The sequence below is a fragment of the Poeciliopsis prolifica genome, unplaced genomic scaffold (assembly GCF_027474105.1).
Source record: "Poeciliopsis prolifica strain line A6 unplaced genomic scaffold, Auburn_PproV2 SCAFFOLD008, whole genome shotgun sequence".
Taxonomy (NCBI): Eukaryota; Metazoa; Chordata; class Actinopteri; order Cyprinodontiformes; family Poeciliidae; genus Poeciliopsis; species Poeciliopsis prolifica.
In genome coordinates, this window is record NW_026562383.1 from 14400709 (window position 1) to 14419329 (window position 18621).

Below are 18621 nucleotides of genomic sequence, written 5' to 3' on the forward strand. Positions count from 1 at the left end.
GTCAATTCGATATTGTTGATGTGTCTTTCTGATTTAAACTTAATTCATGTGCTTTTTGAGATTGTTTACATAATTAAAAAGAGGTTGAAACAGAATCACGTTAAGTTGGATTGGCCTTCCACACACTCTATGCACATTAACACATTCAAGCATAGTGTTAATAATTCACACAAGTTTCCAAATGCTAGAAACTCATATTAAGGGGGAAATGTGACAGGCAGCATATCTGTGCTCAGCTGCTTTAAAATAACTTGTGGTGGTTTTTGTCTTTACTGGCTTCTCATAAGTAGCACCTGGGTGTCGTCTCTTGAGCTGCTCATAATGTGTCACTGATGTTATGGTTTGTAACGAAACTTCACTGAACCTACATCTCCTTTTTTATCATCTAGATTGAAGTTCTTCTTCACCTTAGACCACGTGAGCCTTTGAGAGCTTTGAAAAACCCCATAGACCAGCTAATTTCTAAGGGGAAGCAGGTGTTTTATTCACCATTTTTGTTTTAAAGTCGTTGTCCAAATGAAGCGAACCAATAATTGGAGACAAACATGACTGAAGTAAGCAGAGTGCACACATATCCTACACCTACACAACCATGTGAACTGCAAGCTACTCGCAAGCCGTTTACAAAGAAAAACGTTTGTAAATTTTGTTTAATTTAAAGAAAGACTTTAGTTTAATCCACGGAGACACAAATCAGCTTTTTGCTGATTTTGCAGTAATCTAGGGAGATTTCTTAGCTAAATGTGTTCAATGTCACTTTTGTGCCAAGGTAAAGTTGCTCTTAAACTTCTGCTGTTCTTTTCATCACGCAACAGTGCAACCTTTCAAAACTCATTGGTAAAAAGCCATATATTAGCTGCATAGCAGTGTTAAAAGCTTGTGGAAAAAAGTAGTGACTTATGGTCCGAAAATGATGGTAATGTGCTTCTTTGTTGCAAAATCAGGGGGCAATGTGACATTTCCCTTAACTTTTATAGACATCAACATCAAAGGAAAGTTAACAACATGCGAGTTACTGTGAGCCAAGCTTTAAAAGACAGATAAAGCCACAAATGTTCTGGTGTGTTTTTTCAAAACTGGACAAATTAGCTTTAGTTTTGCTTTGTAGTTGTTCTACACAACATCTTTTGTGTGCGCTTCACAAACAAGACATTGCTAGCTAATGTGTCAAGTTTAGAGATACCTTTATGTTGTTTTTTGTCATTTTGTATTTACAGCATAAGCCAGACTCACCTTCCTATGCCAATTTGTGTTTTGATCTCATGATTTAGCTCCAAAAGTAAAATTAGATGCAGGTATTTTTTTTTTATGTCTTGAAGTTCTTCAAAACAGTCAGCTTCAACAGTCACAAGGTTTCCAAACAATCTTCTGATTAGCATTTTGGTTTAATGATGTGTTATGTTTACAAGAAGTTGTTTACTTCATGATATATGTATGACATCTAAAAAAATGAGAAAAGCTCTGCATGTGCTGATTGAAAATCTGTTAAACAACAAACCATGGACTAGGGCTGCACCTTAGATCAGATAAAACAAATGTCCTTTACCCAAAAGAAAACAAAGTCAGGATTAAAACTCAAAGTGTTGAATGAGCAGTGTGAGCCTGTCGTTACTCATCAATGATTTAGCTTCACAGGACTTGACCGTGCTGCAGAACCGGTTCCACACAAAGAAACCCTGTGATTAGAGGTTGACTAGCTGGTTGTTAAGTACTGACTGATATGACAGCACCCCTATGGATGAATGAATGTAGCAATACCTTGAACTCAACCTATTCTTCTCAGAAAGTAGTCTGAGTCAGAATGAGGTTACAACTGTTTTTTCCCCTAGATTTTTTAATTGTTACTTCCAAGAGTGGCTTGACGTCAATCTAGCAGCATCAAAGTATATTCAGTATGATGTTCAGCAGGCTGTCAAAGGAGATTGAGGATGTGCTGACAGGAGCCAAAGTGTCACTAATTGCTAATCTGGACATTTTAAACCTCTTGTAATCCGTTTTCTAAACATTATTTCTTCACCACAATTATATCATAAGTTACATTGGGTGTACGCTCTCAAGTCTCACATGACCTCCTTGTAAAAGGTATTTTGTGTGTGTTTCTGCTCTGCCAGCCCTGGCATGCTCTCTGTTGTTTGTAGGTGGTACAAAAAAACAGGCACTCTTTACAAATTCATGTTTCAGTGGAAGCGAAACCGGCTGTGAAACCTTTCATTCCCCTCACTCAAGTCCCTCATTCGGGAGTTTCTCCTTCTGTCCCCCCCTCTTCTGTGCCCCTCCTCACTCTTCCTTCTTCTTATTTTGTTTTTTTGTTTCTTACTTGCAGGCACTCCAGGCTTTTCAGCTTGATAGACAGTCTGTGGCCCCCAGCAATGTCTCTGAAAGATCATGGAAACTCGCTTAGTACGCTAAATGTAAGTTCTCATTATACTCACAATAGTTTAATCCCCTGAGACAAGTCTATTCATTCATCTGCCTTTAATGTGCTAATTTCAGATCATTTAATGCATGTGTCCATGAAGACAAAGCAATCAGAATTTTAGAATGTAATCTTTATAGATTTTTTAAATTATTATTGTGAAGAAATTTGCACTGATAATTATCTATTTTTTGTTTCTTTAATATTTCTTTAAGATTATATTGCCAGTTACTTTCATCTAACCTGTCTTTTGAACGACTTTCTCCCCTGCTCAATTAGGTGATCATAATGTAAAAAACTTCACACAAAACAGACTTGGGGGTGTGGGAGAGAGAGCAGATGCAAATCTTATAAACTATTGCTTTAATGAACATTTTTAAATTGTATTTTTTAGTGTCTTCCTTCTCTAAATGGTGCGTTCAAAGACCAATAGAAAAAACAGCGGTGCCAAGAGTATGATGGCTCTGCAGTGCCAAGTTTACAGTTCAAACATGAACCAACACAACCCTGGCCCACCTCAGTTTGACATTGAGCACTACCAAGAAGAAACAGAGTGTGAAGCAAATCAGTGAAAGTAGCTACTTCTTTATAAAGCTCAAGGAAAAAAAATACTTGTGTAGCATTGCTAAGTTGCTTTAGTCACCGATGCCAAATGCAAAAAAGCGTCAACAGATACATTTTGCCTTTCCATTTCTAAAATAGTGAATGCACCATTTAAGTTCACATTAATCTCTGCCTGCCCTATATAAAATGATAAAGATTTTGTCAAATTTGTGTTTTCTTTATGTTTTTAGATAACAGTGAAATTTTCACAGAATCACCTAAATGAAAACAATTCTTGCCAAGTTGTTTTTTATTTTTGATAGATTACTTCTGAAAGTTTTCTACCAAGTCGCTACTAAATGTAACCAAACAGTAAAATGTTAGACGGAAGTTAATCACTTAAAAAAATGTTTTGAGTGAAAAATAGCTTTTGGCTGCATCTGAGATGAAAAATGTAACTTGGTAACATTCTTTTCAGGGCTCAGAGACAATTGCTGTCATTGACTGGTGTTTGCCAAATTCTGCAACCATTACACCAACCTGTTCATGGAAAAATAACATAAAAAAAAAAAAAAAGATTACTCAAGAATGAACTCAGCTCTTCTGATGGGTTTGTAAACATTATTTTTAAACAGTAAACATATTTTCTTCATTGGGATCAAAATAAAAAAAATCTAGATGGGCACAAACATTGCACATTAAATGCATGTCACATCAAAATTCACACCGCTACTATTAAGAATTAGGCAAATATCAGAATTACTTGGAATTTTTGGTAGTAAAACTAATTAGAATATGATGAATAAAGTTTCTTTATTTCAGGGAGTCAATGCAAAAAGGTGTTATGTGTATTAAGATTTTATTTCCATTAATTTAAAAGATTATGGCTTACAGCTAATAGACACTCAAAATTTAATTTCTCAGAAAATTATAACATTGAATAAGCCCAACAATATATTTTTTAAATGTATATTAAAAAAATGGCAACATTCGCAGCACAGAAAAGTGTATACAGAATAGGCCCTTAGTATATGGTCTTTGCAATGTAGTGTGCTTGACTTTCCTCTGTAGGCTGCAGTTATTCCAGTTCTTTGTGCACCTTTTTCTACCCCACTGTTTCCTTTGACTCAATTCTCCTTGAATACAGAACTCTGAACAGTGAGCTTCTTTAGAAACGTGCTTTCATGGCTCATGAAAGCACGTTTCATGAGCCAGAACATGCGACAAGTCAAAGTTCTGGACAATTGTAAAGTCAGCAGTTTTTCCAACATTTGTGGCAGTTTCTGAGGAACTGAATTTTTGATTTTCATCAACTGTAAGCCACAGTTTTCAAAAATAACAGAAACAAAACATTAAATTATACCACTCTTTGTTCAGCCATTCTCTCTGTTTTTATTTGTGGAATTCTTAAATTAAAATATTTTTGTGATAATTTTCTAATGATTTCTACCGAACTGAAAGTTAGCTGTTCTTCAGGAGTCTGAACCTGCAAATAACCATGTCATAAGTACTCATAAGTACGTACGAACATAAACTTTCAAGGATTCCAATAATACATTTATATTTATCATTGGATAAATATAGTAATTATAATTACTGGAACTTTTCAGAGTAGGGAAGGAATATATTTTTGTTCAATATGGAGATTTCAAGTGTCCCTTGTGTGCAGGAAATCAGCTCTCCAGGTCCACCTCCAAGTTTCTGCTACCTGCTGTCGGGTCATCAGAGATCAGTAGAGCCCAGAGAAGAGCAAACCGTTTCACCGCTCTACCTTCACCCAGCAAGCCAGACCCTACGAAACATACTTCATGTGAGCACTTCAGCTCAGCAAACACACAGAAGCATGTGCATACAGAATATTAATACCTTGTCACTTTTTTTTATCCCTCAGAGTGAGGTCAAATCCTGTCGCTGCAGTTTTATTGCCACGGTTTTATACAAGAGATTGCAGGTATTTCTTCCTTCAGTCTCAAGCTATGAGAAGACATTGATATAATCTCTTTTCAGCTACAAAAAGAGCAAATATTAGGTCTCCCAAGCCCCTTATTCATCTTGTTGAGATTATTTAAACTAACAGACTGATAAGGTCGGACTCTGACGTGGAGAGCAGCGCTCCTATCGCTCTGTTTGACCATCTGTACGAGGCTCGGCCATTCCTCATCACTGATTGGCGAGAACTTTGACCAACATGAGATAGCAGCTCAGATCAAAGTGCTGGACTTTAGCACACTCACACCACGTGTTATCGCCCTAGTAAACCAGCATTGTGTGCAACCTGTTGAATGAGTGATCTTGTCAAAGAAGTTGCTTTTTTTTTAAGATGCAAATTGCTGTCATCCAATTTCTGCTTTGTCAGCTTTTGTCACATAATATTTCCTTGAAATTCTATTTGTAGGTCATTGTGTTTCCAAGTAATTAATTTTCTGCTTTTGTTTGCTGTTCTGGTTTAGAGCACTGATGTAGGCCAGGGGGAGGTATGGTTGGTGCTGACAGACCCCAGTCTTCAGGAGGAGCAGCCCGAGAGGCCATGCAGGCGAACAGTGGCTCTGTGTGTGAGCACTTCCTGTGTGCTCACTTCCTCTGTCCTCGAAGCACTGAATTCCCCTGCCGTCTGTGAAATGTCGTTCAGAGATGCCATCAGAGAACACGGTAGAGTTTTGTAGCGTCCTATTGAGGGATTTGTGTTTCGCCAAACATGATTGTGTGCACCAAGTTCTCACACTAGCTGAGAGAAATCGAGGCTTGCATTTAAAATATTCATCTTTATATCTGAATTAGAGAATAGGTAATGGTTTTAGCAACACAATCTTGTCTACTACTCATGTATAATCAGATTATTAAGCTGCCACATTCATCGATGACGAGTTTACGATAGCTGGTTCAATGGAGTTTGTGCTTTTAAATTAGGTCAAGTATAGTCAGTTGGAAACAGAAGCTACATACGCTGCTTAAAAAGACACAAAAAGGAACATTATTGGAATATATTGAAGCTTTCTAGACACCAGTCAGAAAGCTGAAGCATGGGCACAAGTTGGCCACTTTAAAGGACAATGATCCAAAGGATGTGATCAAATTATACAAATTGTCAAACTTATTTTCATATTCAGAAAAAAATACATTTGGTAATCCTACTTGCAACAGGAAGAGTTTAGTTTGATTTAAAGACAGCTAGAGTAATAGGTTACGTGGTTCTTTGTTCAGTGAATGCAAATATGTGTTTTAAGTGTATGTGTAGTTGTCGACAAAGAAACGGCCAGGGGGCTGATAAACAGGTAGAACGCTTTATTCCAGCTGTCCTTCTTGTAAATGTAAATATTTCTGCAGACTGCATGCATTAGTCAACAAGGGGTCTAACTACTGTCATCAGAAAGGAGAAACTCACTTTTTTTAACTTCACCACACCCCACTTGCTCATTTTCAGGCAAGTTGGAGAGACTTCAAACAAGCTATGAAGCGTAATTGCTATGACAGAATCATTGGTTACAATTTTATTCTTGAAAATCACAACTATTTATTCTCATAATGGAAACCACTTTTTTATCCTTAATCAGCAGCAGAACAAGAAGTTACCCAAAAAAACACCCTAATTCCTGCAGTAGAAGGGTGACATAAATGCTGCAGATGCAATTTATTTCAAAATCTCTGACTTGAATTCCCGTAGTGGAAATACACACAAAAAATGACCAAACTAAGAAAAAAAAGTCCAAAGTTCATTAATGAAGTTTCTGGGGAGAAAGCTTAGCATAATCAAATGTACCGTATTTTCCAGACTATAGAGCGCACTGTACTATAAGCTGCACCTGCATTTAAAAAAAAACAACAAAAACAACTGGAAAGATACATATGTAAGCCACTCCAGGCTTTAAGCTGTTGGTATCTCCACCGCTCTTGGTTTTCTGTAGCAGAGGGCAGCGTCCTGCTGGATTTATTAAGGTGCATCCCTCCATCTCCATTGCCGAACCATGGTTTTGTTGCCGAACCATGGTTTTGTTGCCGAACCATGGTTTCGTTCACATCAAGCTTACATGCAACGGCTCTATTTTCCTCCTGTACTACCAGATCGACTTAAAAGCTGCATCATATGAGTTTGAATAAATTTCTCCGTCGTGCCTGCTGCTTGCATGTGCTTGTTCTAAATGAAAATTAGCACCTTCTTCTTTGACTTCCAATTTTGACTTTCAATGATTCACTTCCTCCTAAAGAGCCCCCTGGCTGTTGAAGAAAGATCCACAGAAAAGCCACACCGGGCTTGAAGCCGTATGGTTCAAAGTGTGGGGGGAAAAAACAGCGGCTTATAGTCCGAAAAATACGGTGTCTTTCATTTAAAATGTGAACTGTCAAGGAGTTGAAACTGCTAGATGAGTGAAATGTAATTCTGGGACTGTTTCGCCAGCAGGCGATGTTCAGCACCTACCACAAAACTCCAGACTTGTCACACCAGAACACACCCACACCATCAAACAAGGTTGCATACATGTTGTTTAGACCCACTTGAATAAATCAGCAGCCAAGCACAAAAGGTGTTTTTTTTTTGTTTGTTTTTTTTCCTTTTCTTTTGTTTTTTTACATTTGAGCAATGTGTATAACAAACTTCAACCCACAATTTTTGGAACAACTTCAGGGAGCTGGTATTACTCACCGGATGCACATTGACGAGTGCAACTTCTTATTTCCCCAAAACTTTGCAACCAAGCAAAGTTAGCTTGAAACATACAACCTCAAAAGCCACATTTATGGGAAATATTGAAGTTTCATGTACTAGAGTAATGTGATAAGCAAAAAGTGTTCCCTTGCGTTTTTTTCCTAACAGTTAGACACCATTTAATAAGTTGAGTTGAAGATATTGTGTTTTAAATTAGGATTCAGACAGTGGACCTGTCAGAACCTTTCTACCTTTTGAACCAAGTGTTGCATGTGTGTGAAAGATGTAAAAAAGGTTGTGGCTCCTGGGACGAGTGAGAAAAACAATGTAATGTTGCAAAGCGGTTTATTTATTTTATTTATTTGTTACTTCCTTTATAACTGAATCTTAATTCATCCAACTTTTGGTGTGAGGAATCTCACTGTCTGTGAGAGGCAATGTGAGTTTCGTTTGCAGTAAAGTGTATTTTTATTTTTTTCTTATTTGCACAATTAGGGGTGCTCCTCTGTGCGGAGCAGTCTGTCATTGAAGTGTCTTCAGTACAACACAAGAGTAATTTTGAGACCACCACAAAGCAAGACTCGCTTTCCAGTTCTGAGCCCCAGGTGAAGGCTCTGGCCCAGCCTCTGAGACTGGATTCCTTGAGTTTGGAGACCACACCCAACTGCCTCTGTAGTCTCACAGGTCTGTCTCTTTGCCTTTCTCTCAGTCCTGTGGTTTTCCATGCGACTCCTCTCATCTGATTTCTGCTGCTGAACAGGCCCGACTTCTTGTTCTCTCTGAGTGGGGAATGGAAAAAAAAATCTTTTTTTATATTTTTACAACTTTAAAGCACAAAAAACAGCTTTGATGTTGCTTGCAGGCAACTGTGATGTGATTTGTTGCTCCGTCTCTGTCCTCAGGGCGTCATTTTGAGACACAATGTAAAATAAAACTCATGAAATATTGTAGTTTCTGTCCATTCCCAAATATTTTGCAGGAAAATAAGCACATGTGCTCCCCGTGATGTTTGAACATTTGTTGTGACAATGATTTAGTTAGTTTTCTGTAAATCTTTAATCTCTTTTTGGACACAAGCAGCATCAGTTTTATGTTTTAATCCTTTTTCAATGTTTCCGCTCATCACTTATTAGTTCCACTTACTGCAATGCTCATATAGTAAAAGAAAAGATTTTCTATTGTGTTGCAGTCTTCCGACTCATCTCCTTCAAATCCCACTGAAATGCTGCATAACGTCTTCCTGGTTTCTAATTATGTAAATGTGGTTTTGATGCCTGTAGCAGATGATAATCTGCATCTGCTGCCTTCACGTCACATCTGAGAGCAAAGATCACATCATGAACCCACTCAGCGTTGGCCTCCCCGGCCATCCGTGTTTGATCAGGTGGTCGAATAAAAATAAAACGCGCTGTTTGCTTGTGCACAAATTGTACCTTCTGAAAATTATGAGCAAAGGAAGAGGGGTGGGGGAGCTCCAAAGAGTAATTTCTTATCGGTTTTTGCATTTGGTATCCTGTTTAAGGTTCCATATATGCAGTGTTAGGCAGCAGCTGTGGTCATGAAGTGTGTTGTTTTTAGGTGGGGAGAACATTTCTGCTGCTTTTATCGCTGCCATCTTCGATTAAAAATGAAAAGGATGCTGTTATCTTCGACACCCTGTCATAAACATACAAACACTTTAAAGCCAATGCTCAGATTGTCTATCAATGTTCTTCTTGCTTAGCTTTATTAAGAACAGGCAATGTACATTTATTTTTCTGAAACTTCCAAACCATTCGTTGGCCATAAATGTTAATTTCTCATTTTGCTTCTGTGTTTCAGGGGTGATAGTTGGTGTAGATGAGAATGCAGCTTATTCTTGGCCAGCTTGCAATCTCTGTGGAAGTGACAACTTAGAGGTGTCAGCAGAAAAGCCGTAAGTTCTTATTTAACAGACTAAATGTCATAGTGAAAGCTCTCCAGCTCATTTTTGTTTTTGTTTTTATTTCTACAGTCAAAACTTCCACTGCATTTCCTGTAAATCGACGTTGGACAAGCCGGTCACTAAGGTTCACCTGGAGGTTTTCCTCAGCTCCTCCTCGTTGAGCAACTGCACCTTAAAAGTTAAGGTAGGAACATTAAAGAACTAAGCTGAAAATCAAGACCAAAAATGTGAATGTCTTATGGCAAAACCTAGTTGACATAGATGTTGGTGAACAATAAGTAACAAAAAATAACAGGCAACCACCCATGAACATGATTTATAATTTTACCCAGAATAAAAAAACAACTAAACATACGAACCTGTCTACTTTACACCATAAAAGCAAAGCAAAGTCAAAAACAACCGGTGGCTGTTTTTGACATGAGCATTACCATACTTTTATCACTGAGTGAAAAAAGACGTTGAATTTTGGTTGCATCCTGAGAGATTTCTAAGTTTCCTGTACAGTTTTTTTATGGATCATAAAAAATATGTCTATTGAATGGCAACCATTTAACGTTGCTGAAGTTGGTATCTATTATTTTAAGTGATCTGATTATAAGTAGTACTTACAGTGGTCAAACCTCAACTTGATTGTTCTACATAAAAAAAAAAAAAATACTTAAAAACATAATTTTCTATTCTTTAAACTTTTCCTTAAATGTGTTTCTTTTTATGTTTTTGTTTTATTTTATGCAAAGACTGACTTGAATTGAAAGGAGCAGGGAAATCTCATTTAAACTCTCTGATTTAGACTCTTCAACACAGTGTGACTTTTATCCAAAAACATATCTAACTTGTTTTATAAAACACAAGATATGAACAACAAACAGATCGGTCTTGTTTATCCTGATAAATTTTTTATATATAAAACAAAAATCTTCTTTTTTTTTTGTTTGTTAAGGGCTAAATTGAGAAAATGTACTGAGAGGTGGATAAGTGTTAGGAGATAAAGAGGAAGACGCTCACCCAGATCTGCCACTAATAGCTTGAAAGTTCGTTTTAGATGTTGTTGTGTATATCGTCCAGGTTAAGTTCCTGCCTCCTTATTACAAACCGTTATCTACCTTAACATCTTTAAAGCCAGTTGAAACGAGGCGGTTGGTGCAGGCAGGTGTTGCTAATCTCATTAACTAAAACGCTTGTAGCTAAAAGAGACTTTTCTTTAAAGTCACTTGCAACACCTGCATTAACCCTCTGTTTGAAGTGAAAATGGCTGATGAGGCGTCTCAATGTGAGGTGTGTTCATTTCCAGAAAAATCCCCGCTTAAAGTGTGGTGGCTGTTTTCTGTTGCCTTTCACGGCCATTTTAGATTCACTTATTTTTTTTGCTGTTGCTTAAATTGATTTCAATGGCTTCGATGATTTTATTATTATTATTAATTTGAAATGAATTGAACATAGTGACCAAGCATATTCTATGTGTTTGTTTGATAAGCAGTTTTCATAACAATCGCAATTTTCTTTCTATTTCAATCAAATCTGGAAAGTTTGTTGTTGATATTTATTCACCCAGCCTTTACAAAAACTTGTGGATTTACTCTAGAATCACTATTAACAGCAGTGGAGGTCTTTTTGGAAATGTTTGATCAGATCTCTGTAGCTTGAAACTGCATGCAAATTGTTTAAGTGCTTGCCATTTTCCTTTGCAAAATAGCTCAGATGCACATGCAGTGTGTCTGTAAACAGTAATTTTCAAGTTTTTCCACAGATTCTAAATTGAACTCGAGTACAAAAACTGACTGGAGAGTTCGAAGACACAAAAATGCCTCAATCCAAGCTATTTTATTGCATCTTTGTGCATTTAGGAACATTGTCTTGTTAGAAGATCAACCTCCACCCTTGCCTGAAGTTACAGTGGCTCCAAAAGAAATGTCAGTTTTCCACCACAAATCCTACCAAAGAACCTTCTAATGTTTGCTGTATCGCCTGCCTGACTGGTTCAAACTTTAAATGTGTTTTCTTATGTCTCATTGTAAGCAATTAGCTTTCTTTGTGGCACTGTTCTAGGATAAGCCATATTTAAAAGAGGGCATGACTAGTATTGTAGCAGTGGTAATTGTTTACATGTTGACATATTCTTCATGTCTGCAGTTTTGTTTTTTTCAAAGAATTGCCTCCATCTTGGCTGTTACTCTGATTAGTGCTGCAGCTGGGTGGCCTTTCACTTTAGGTGGTCAGTCATTCTTCAGAAGGACTGCAGTGCACATTTTGCCATTCCTACTCTTTACTACAATGTACTCTAACTTTCTCTTTCAATTGACCTGTCTGCTGTGTTCTCTGGTCGTCATCATGCTGTTTGTTTGCTAATGTTCTCTTCAAAGAACAGTTTTATTTATGCAAAGGCTAAATCACACACAGATGAACTTTGTTTAGTAATTATGTGACTTTAGATGTTATTAGTTACTTTGGGTTTTATTTACTGGTATAAAGGTTTAAAGGGGACTGAATATAAATGCACTGCTCTCCTTTTAGTATTTGAAAAATTCACATTTATATATGTAAAAAAAAAAAAAGTTGGGTGAATTTAGTGTAAATTTGAATCTGCTGTCTTCAGCAGATAAGACAAATATATTTTTTTAAACTCTTTTAGCCCATGATGGCAGAAGTGTAGATAAACCTTTGACCAGACAATCATCTATCCTGTAGTAACCCATGAGTGAGACACTGAATCATTCCATGTCACCTCTCCATAAATGTTACTCATAAAGCGTTTGAGTTCTGCACTGTAAAACAAAGTCTTGATAAACGTTGCTTTGTGCAGAGGTCTTTCAGTGACGGAGAACTCGGTGTAGCTTTGCACAGTTCAGTGAGACAACCAGTAAAAATTATCAGCGTTCTTATCAGCCCACTCATATTTTAACCCCTTCCAACCATAAACCAGCAGAGGCACCGCAGTCTGTTGGTGCAGCATTTCTTTTTCTCATTTACAATGCAGCGGTGATCATTAAAAAGGCATTATTGATTTCAGCATGTTTTAATCTCTCCGACAGCTGCAACAAAAGACGATCATGTCGATCCTGAACACGCCCGTGCTGGAAAGCAGTGAGGTAGGTTCACTTATCAAGCTGTTACATAAGTCGGAGCTAAGATAGAAGGTGCACAGATTTTTATTTTTTTTTTATGTCAGTATATTCTTTAAAGTACAGTCATCTGTTCCTGCAACTGTGATAAACGCTCTTCTTTGTTGAGTGAAATGACTGGCTGGTCATTGATACTGTTCACAGCCAGATTTGTGACACAATCCTCCACCCTCTCTTTTGTTTTGGGGGATTTGAAGTTTGCATGCGGTTTATAGGTTTGGGTGTTATTATTCACTTCTTACATAAACTGCAGGTGGAGGAGCTGTTCCTCATCAATGAAAAGCATTGTGATCCAAGTGTTTGCATTCATGCTTTTCTTCATGCATGAGTCGTGTGGACAGTTTTTAATCACCACTTTTGTACATGCATACTTCATTTCAATAGGCATGGATTAAAAGTATCTTAAGAGATTTGCATGATCTTTTGCTTCAGCTCCAAGGGTACGATGTGGAGAGCGTCTTGGGAAAAGAGGTGGGTCCCCTGGCCGTTTATGTCCGAATGGTCGCCAGGAAGCCTGCCCTGTGGATGGGCCTGGAAGAGATCTGCCTCCAAGCCTTCTGATAGCAAGCTCAGACTTTGACTGGCTCCAGCAATCTGCACACTGGGCCTTGGTCTGAGCCAGTTTATCCTCCACTCCCCCTTCCGAAGGCCTCCTCTGACAGCTTGAGGCTGTTCTGAAGAGAAGGGGGCTGCAAAAAGACAAGGTCTTGTTTGTGTTAATGATATGTGATCCTGTGCAGCAGGAGTTGACAGCCCAAGGGTAGACCAGTGGCATGCAGGCTGTCAAACCAGCCCATGTGGATCATTAACTGTGAATGAGTCTGAGTTTTGACTTTAAAAGAATTATTTTCCAACCGTTCTACCTCTGTATATAAAAAAAAAAAACAAGAAAAAAAAACACTGACTGTCAATAAAATGACTTATTTTTGCTGACTTTGCTTTGTGTTTCCTGCTGCATTTCCTTTAACACCAATTTTCATACAGACTGCTCACAGACCACAATCCTTTCACTTTATCATCGTTTCTTTATTACAGATTTATAAACACATTCTCAAGCTTTTATACAAACTATATAAAAGATCATGCTCTGGCTCTTATACAAAGTTAGAAATTATAAAACATGTACCATATCAGGTATGACATCATGTAAATGCAGTGGTATAATAATTTAATACAGAGAAAACAGTCCCACAAAAAATATGGCAGCAACAACAACATATTTTCCAGTGCCATTATGGTAAGCTTAATACATCTGGTACAGATGGTAAAGACAAATGTCTATTTGAGGTATGTCTTCTAAAAGTCTCACAGTTCATAGAAGATAAAGTGTGTCACCGGCCCTCTGCGCTCGCTGAGCCTGCAAACGAGGCGCTGGGCATCTGTTTAAAGAACTCTCGGAGCCCGCTGAGCTCCCTGGTTAGCTGCTCGATGGTTTTGTGGAGTTTCTCGTTTTCGTTGCTCAGTTCGATCATCTTCTGCTGCATCTCCAAGTTGCGTCTCTTGGCTTTGTCCCTGCTTTTTCTCACTGCAATGTTATTCCTTTCACGCCTCTGTCGATACTCCACGCTGAACCTGTCCACCGACTTCTTCCCCTTCTCCCTGCCCATCTTCCTCGGGGACGGCTTGGAGGAGACGGGCTCCGGGGTGGTCGGCGGAGTCGGCTGTCCCGTGGGGAGGCTAACGGAGGTCTGGGCGCAGGTCTCGATCTGGGAGGGCAGGGACGAGGACATGTCGCTGTCGCTCCAGTCGGACTCCTGCTTGATCGGGGCGCAGAACGCCCCCTTCTCCGGCGCGCCGTCCTGCTTGGCGTAGACAGCCGACAGCTGCTGCTGCTGCTGCTGCTGCATCATGCCGCCGGACAGCACGGCGCTCTGCAGGTTGTAGAAGTCCGGCTTCTCCTGCTTCACGGTGTTGAACAGGTCGAGGAAGAGCTCGTCGTTGCACAGCTCCAGGTTCGGCACCGACGTCATGGAGTCGATGTACTGGCTGAAGTCGATGGCGCTCTCGTCGTCGTACATGGCCGGAGTGGTGGTGCTCAGCTCCACCATGGTGCTCTCCTCGCCCACGCCGTCAGCCCTGCTGCCCGGCTTTGAGACCCCCTGCTGCGGCCCCCCAAGCTTGGCGCTCTCGTAGAAGTTAGCAGGCTCCATCGCCCAACTCATGTTGCATTGTGGGGACACGCAGTGAGAGTCCAGGCTGTATATATCACACATGAACTCTGCTGGCTCGTCCACGTGGTTAGAGAATTAAAAAACAAAAACAACTTTAAAAAACAAACAAAAAAAAGGAAGTAACCCACAACTCTGCTGCACGACAACTTTGCAGATTCTCTCTCTGCAATTCTTCAAGTAAATTAAAAAATCTCGGGCGGCTGTCTTGTTCCTGCACTTCGCCTGTCAGGATGCTGTCAGTATTATCTTAGCGGACTGTCACTTCTCTGAGGCAGCGCTACTTTCGCGGAGTGTTTTGTATCGCTCCCCGCTGACGTCACACACGCCGCCCTCTTACGAGCCACTCAAATCCAAACACGGGTCACGTGGTGCCTGGTTTGAGTAGGTTGGGGGCCTGATGCTCACACCGCCCACTTTTTACTATGACCGTATGAATGGTTCAGGGTTGTTTACATAGTGCAGGATGTGCTCTGTCTGTTGGGAACACGGTCAGATTTATCACCAGGAAAATTGGCAGAGGAATTGTTCAGCTACAAAAAAAAAAGTATTATTGCTGTAATGATGCAACAAAAAAAAAAAAAGAAGAAGAAAAGTTTAGTCAAGAGCCAGGGAGGGGCAACTGCTTTACACCCTGCACGTTTTACAAAGAAAAGTAAAGACAGTCCTGAAGGAGACAAACAATCTTCTGTCCCATTTCTCCATTCATTGCCCTTCAGCAGAACATCTTCACTTGTTTCAACATAATTGCAGCACAATTGGGTCCTGACATGCGTTCAGATTTCTGATGTTTACTTCAGTTCTGGCAGAACATTTTGTCAGTGTAAAAGTGTTTATGACATGTACATCTGAAGAGGAATCGGCTGATTCATTTACAGATCTTATTGAAAAGTTGTTGTTTTTGTATTTGCAGCTAAAATAAAAAAGTGCATTTATTACAGTTTTTATATATGTATTAATTGCAGACGTGTGATGATTATGCCATACAGCTTATTTAAAAGATAAGCTCATCAGAAAATTAAATACCAGTGGAAATAATATTTTTTTAGATGCACTAACTGGGCCTCTTAATAGTATGGATTACTGCAACAGTGTGGCGTGGTATGGAGACACGGGGTGTTCAGGAAACTCAGGTTGCTTTCTTGACAATACTGAGATTAGATATAGAGTTTAGGTCAGGCAGGTCTGCTGGCCTGCCAAGAACTCTGGGACCATTAAACTAGATATTGGTACTTTTGGCAAAAGTGATCTGCTGGCCACGATCCAAGTTCTGTTGGAAAATGAAAGCAGTTTCTCAGTACAGCATTGTCGACAGACGGAAACATGATGTACTCTAATATTCCCAAGTAATGGTTGTACTTTGGACTTCATAAAACAGTGTACCATCACCTGCAGATGACATGGATGCTCAAACATTTGCTGACTGCGGAAGCTGTAAACTGGACCTCAATCAACTTTCTTCAGACTTAGTTCGAAATGTACTTTTATATTACAAAACTTCAGGTCAGCTTTTCTTCTCCCTTGTGCAAGTAATACGCTTCTTAAGTGGCTTAATTCAAGGAATGCACTATTTGTAGCCCATATGCTGGATTCTAATGCGTATGGTTCCTTTCGCCCGTGGCCAGCCACAGTCCACATCCCTTTTTCTGCCAATCTTTTTCCTTCTACTTTATTTCCCATTTTTAAGCTTGAATTAAACACTTTGTGATCAGCCAGCCTCTTTAGTTATGATACCAGTCAAGGAGTGTGTCAATGACTTGGCTGGACAACTGTTGAGTCAGCAGTCTTGTGTATTCCATAACACAATGGCCTTAATTACATAATTATTTTTTTAAATGATTTAACTTGTTTCTGTATTTAAATATCTTCAGGAAATGACTTTATGTAACTATTAGAATTGTGGTGCTTCTTTTCTTGTAACCCACCAGTCATTAAAATGAACTTTTAACTCATACATATCTGTATCTATTGACTCATAAGATATTCGAGTCCCTTTGTTTCACTTGAAATACTGAAACAAATGGAAAGTCTCTCTTTATGAATGATAGAAAAAAAGCAATATTGTTGTCTTTCAAAATCAGGACAAGCTTTAGTTCCTTTTTATATGCTGAAAAAAAGGTTGAAAAGGTCTTGCACATGAAGGATTGATTTGCAAGATTTGACTTCAAATGAGAGCTTCAGGGTATAACTTTGCAAATTTATCAGTCACTTCGAGAAATACATTTGACTGAGGAATTCAGCTTTCTGCACATTAGATCATTTCTAAGTCCTCCACATGAAGAGCCGGGAGGCGTATTTCCCATGCAACATGCTTTTATGTTTGTTTTTTTTTTTACAATGGTCTTCTGATACTGCAGGATATGTGTTCACTGGTTGGAACGTGTCAAAAGGAACATAAACTTCCGTCTCCAAATGTGGCAGAGGAAGTATTCTGATGACTTAGAAGAAAAGTAAAAGCCCTATCACACAAAGACACAACAAAAAAGTCAGATGTGAACATACAAGCAGGAACCGTATCAGAAGTACTTCTCAATTCTTCTTAAGCTTTTATCACTGAAAAGATTTGTTGAATGAACCGTACTTTCAGGTAGAATTTCTTTAAAAATATTAAAAACCTGACTTTCGGAGAATTAACTGAACAAACAAAAACCAAACTTAGTTTTAGATATTTTGTGTGATTCATAGTAGAACATTAGGAGGCATTGCAGCAAACTAAAAAGAAGCTTGTGATCATTTTTTATGACCAGTGGTCTCTCTAGGAGGTGCCCTTAAGTCACACATGCACTGACACTTCTCAGAAATGTTTCTCATCTTTTCCACTTAGGAAGTTTGGTACTTTTCCTCTCTCCCTTTCACTTCCAGCATGGAAACTGCACCTCTTGGTGGTCAATGTTTGTACTTGCAGGATGTTTCTGCAGGAGCAATACGCACACACTTATTAAATGTCAATACTTCAGACCTTCCTTTCTTTGCTTATTTTTAAGCGACTTGAAATCTGTTAATTTTTATTTATTTATAAAACAAAAATGCAGTTTCCTTACTTCATTTTGTCTTAAAGACGGCAAACTAAAATTCCCCCAACACCCGCAGAGAAGGGATGTCGATGGCCAGGTTTTAGTCTTGGGGGCATTTTCCATGATTGGTTTGTCATTTCTCCCTTTGTAGTGGCTGTGGGGTAGGATGACCCAAAACCCAGAAAATTTTCTTTTATGTCCTGCTGGGTGTGGTTTCTTCTAATGTGTAAATGACCCGTGCCTAGGGCTGAGAGCTTGTAGGAAAGAGGGTGAGGCAGTGTCCCTGAATTGGTTTGGAAGTACGAAACTGCAGTGCATGACATACTAAAAAAGGAATTGCACCACTGTCATTAAAAAAGACAAGAAAATGACATATTAAAGTGACAATATCATGGGAAGTAGCGTTTTGGTCTCCTGCTGATTTTGTAATTTTGCTCACTTTTACAGATATAAAGCGTCTGCTATTGTTATGTTATGCTGCACTTTGATCTGGGATGAAAACACATGCCATACATGTTAATCCTTCTACATATACGACTTAGTTCTAGTGGGGAAAAAAATACAAAAGACATCTTTTAAAGTTGGTCACAAACTGAGTTTATGATCAACCATTTCCTTAAGGTTAATCATTTGCCATCCAAAAAATTAGCCTTAAACCCTTTAGATTAAGACATATACGGTACGCAAGTTCATACAGATGAGCAAATGATTTTGCCAATATTGTGCATCTGAGCACGGAGGTGGTCGAAAACACTCAATGATGCCGGTGCCTGTAGGAAGGGACCTAGCACA

At 38.9% G+C, this 18621-nt stretch overlaps 2 protein-coding genes across 2 annotated transcripts in view; one reads left to right on the forward strand and one right to left on the reverse strand.

Moving 5' to 3' along the window:
• spidr (scaffold protein involved in DNA repair) overlaps window positions 1-13585 on the forward strand; it is a 42073-nt gene extending 28488 nt beyond the window's left edge. The window contains exons 12-20 of the mRNA XM_055032808.1: window positions 2324-2411; window positions 4629-4769; window positions 4851-4910; window positions 5410-5608; window positions 8097-8285; window positions 9423-9516; window positions 9595-9709; window positions 12558-12614; window positions 13080-13585. Coding sequence (XP_054888783.1) covers window positions 2324-2411; window positions 4629-4769; window positions 4851-4910; window positions 5410-5608; window positions 8097-8285; window positions 9423-9516; window positions 9595-9709; window positions 12558-12614; window positions 13080-13208 — 1072 coding nt within the window. The 3' untranslated portion in view covers window positions 13209-13585. The remainder of the gene's footprint in view (window positions 1-2323; window positions 2412-4628; window positions 4770-4850; window positions 4911-5409; window positions 5609-8096; window positions 8286-9422; window positions 9517-9594; window positions 9710-12557; window positions 12615-13079) is intronic.
• A 67-nt stretch (window positions 13586-13652) lies between these two features.
• Window positions 13653-15095, reverse strand: cebpd (CCAAT enhancer binding protein delta). The gene has a single exon (XM_055032809.1). It carries the CDS (start codon window positions 14858-14860, stop codon window positions 13979-13981), a length of 882 nt encoding a protein of 293 aa, XP_054888784.1. The 5' UTR covers window positions 14861-15095; the 3' UTR covers window positions 13653-13978.
• Window positions 15096-18621: the final 3526 nt, after the last annotated feature.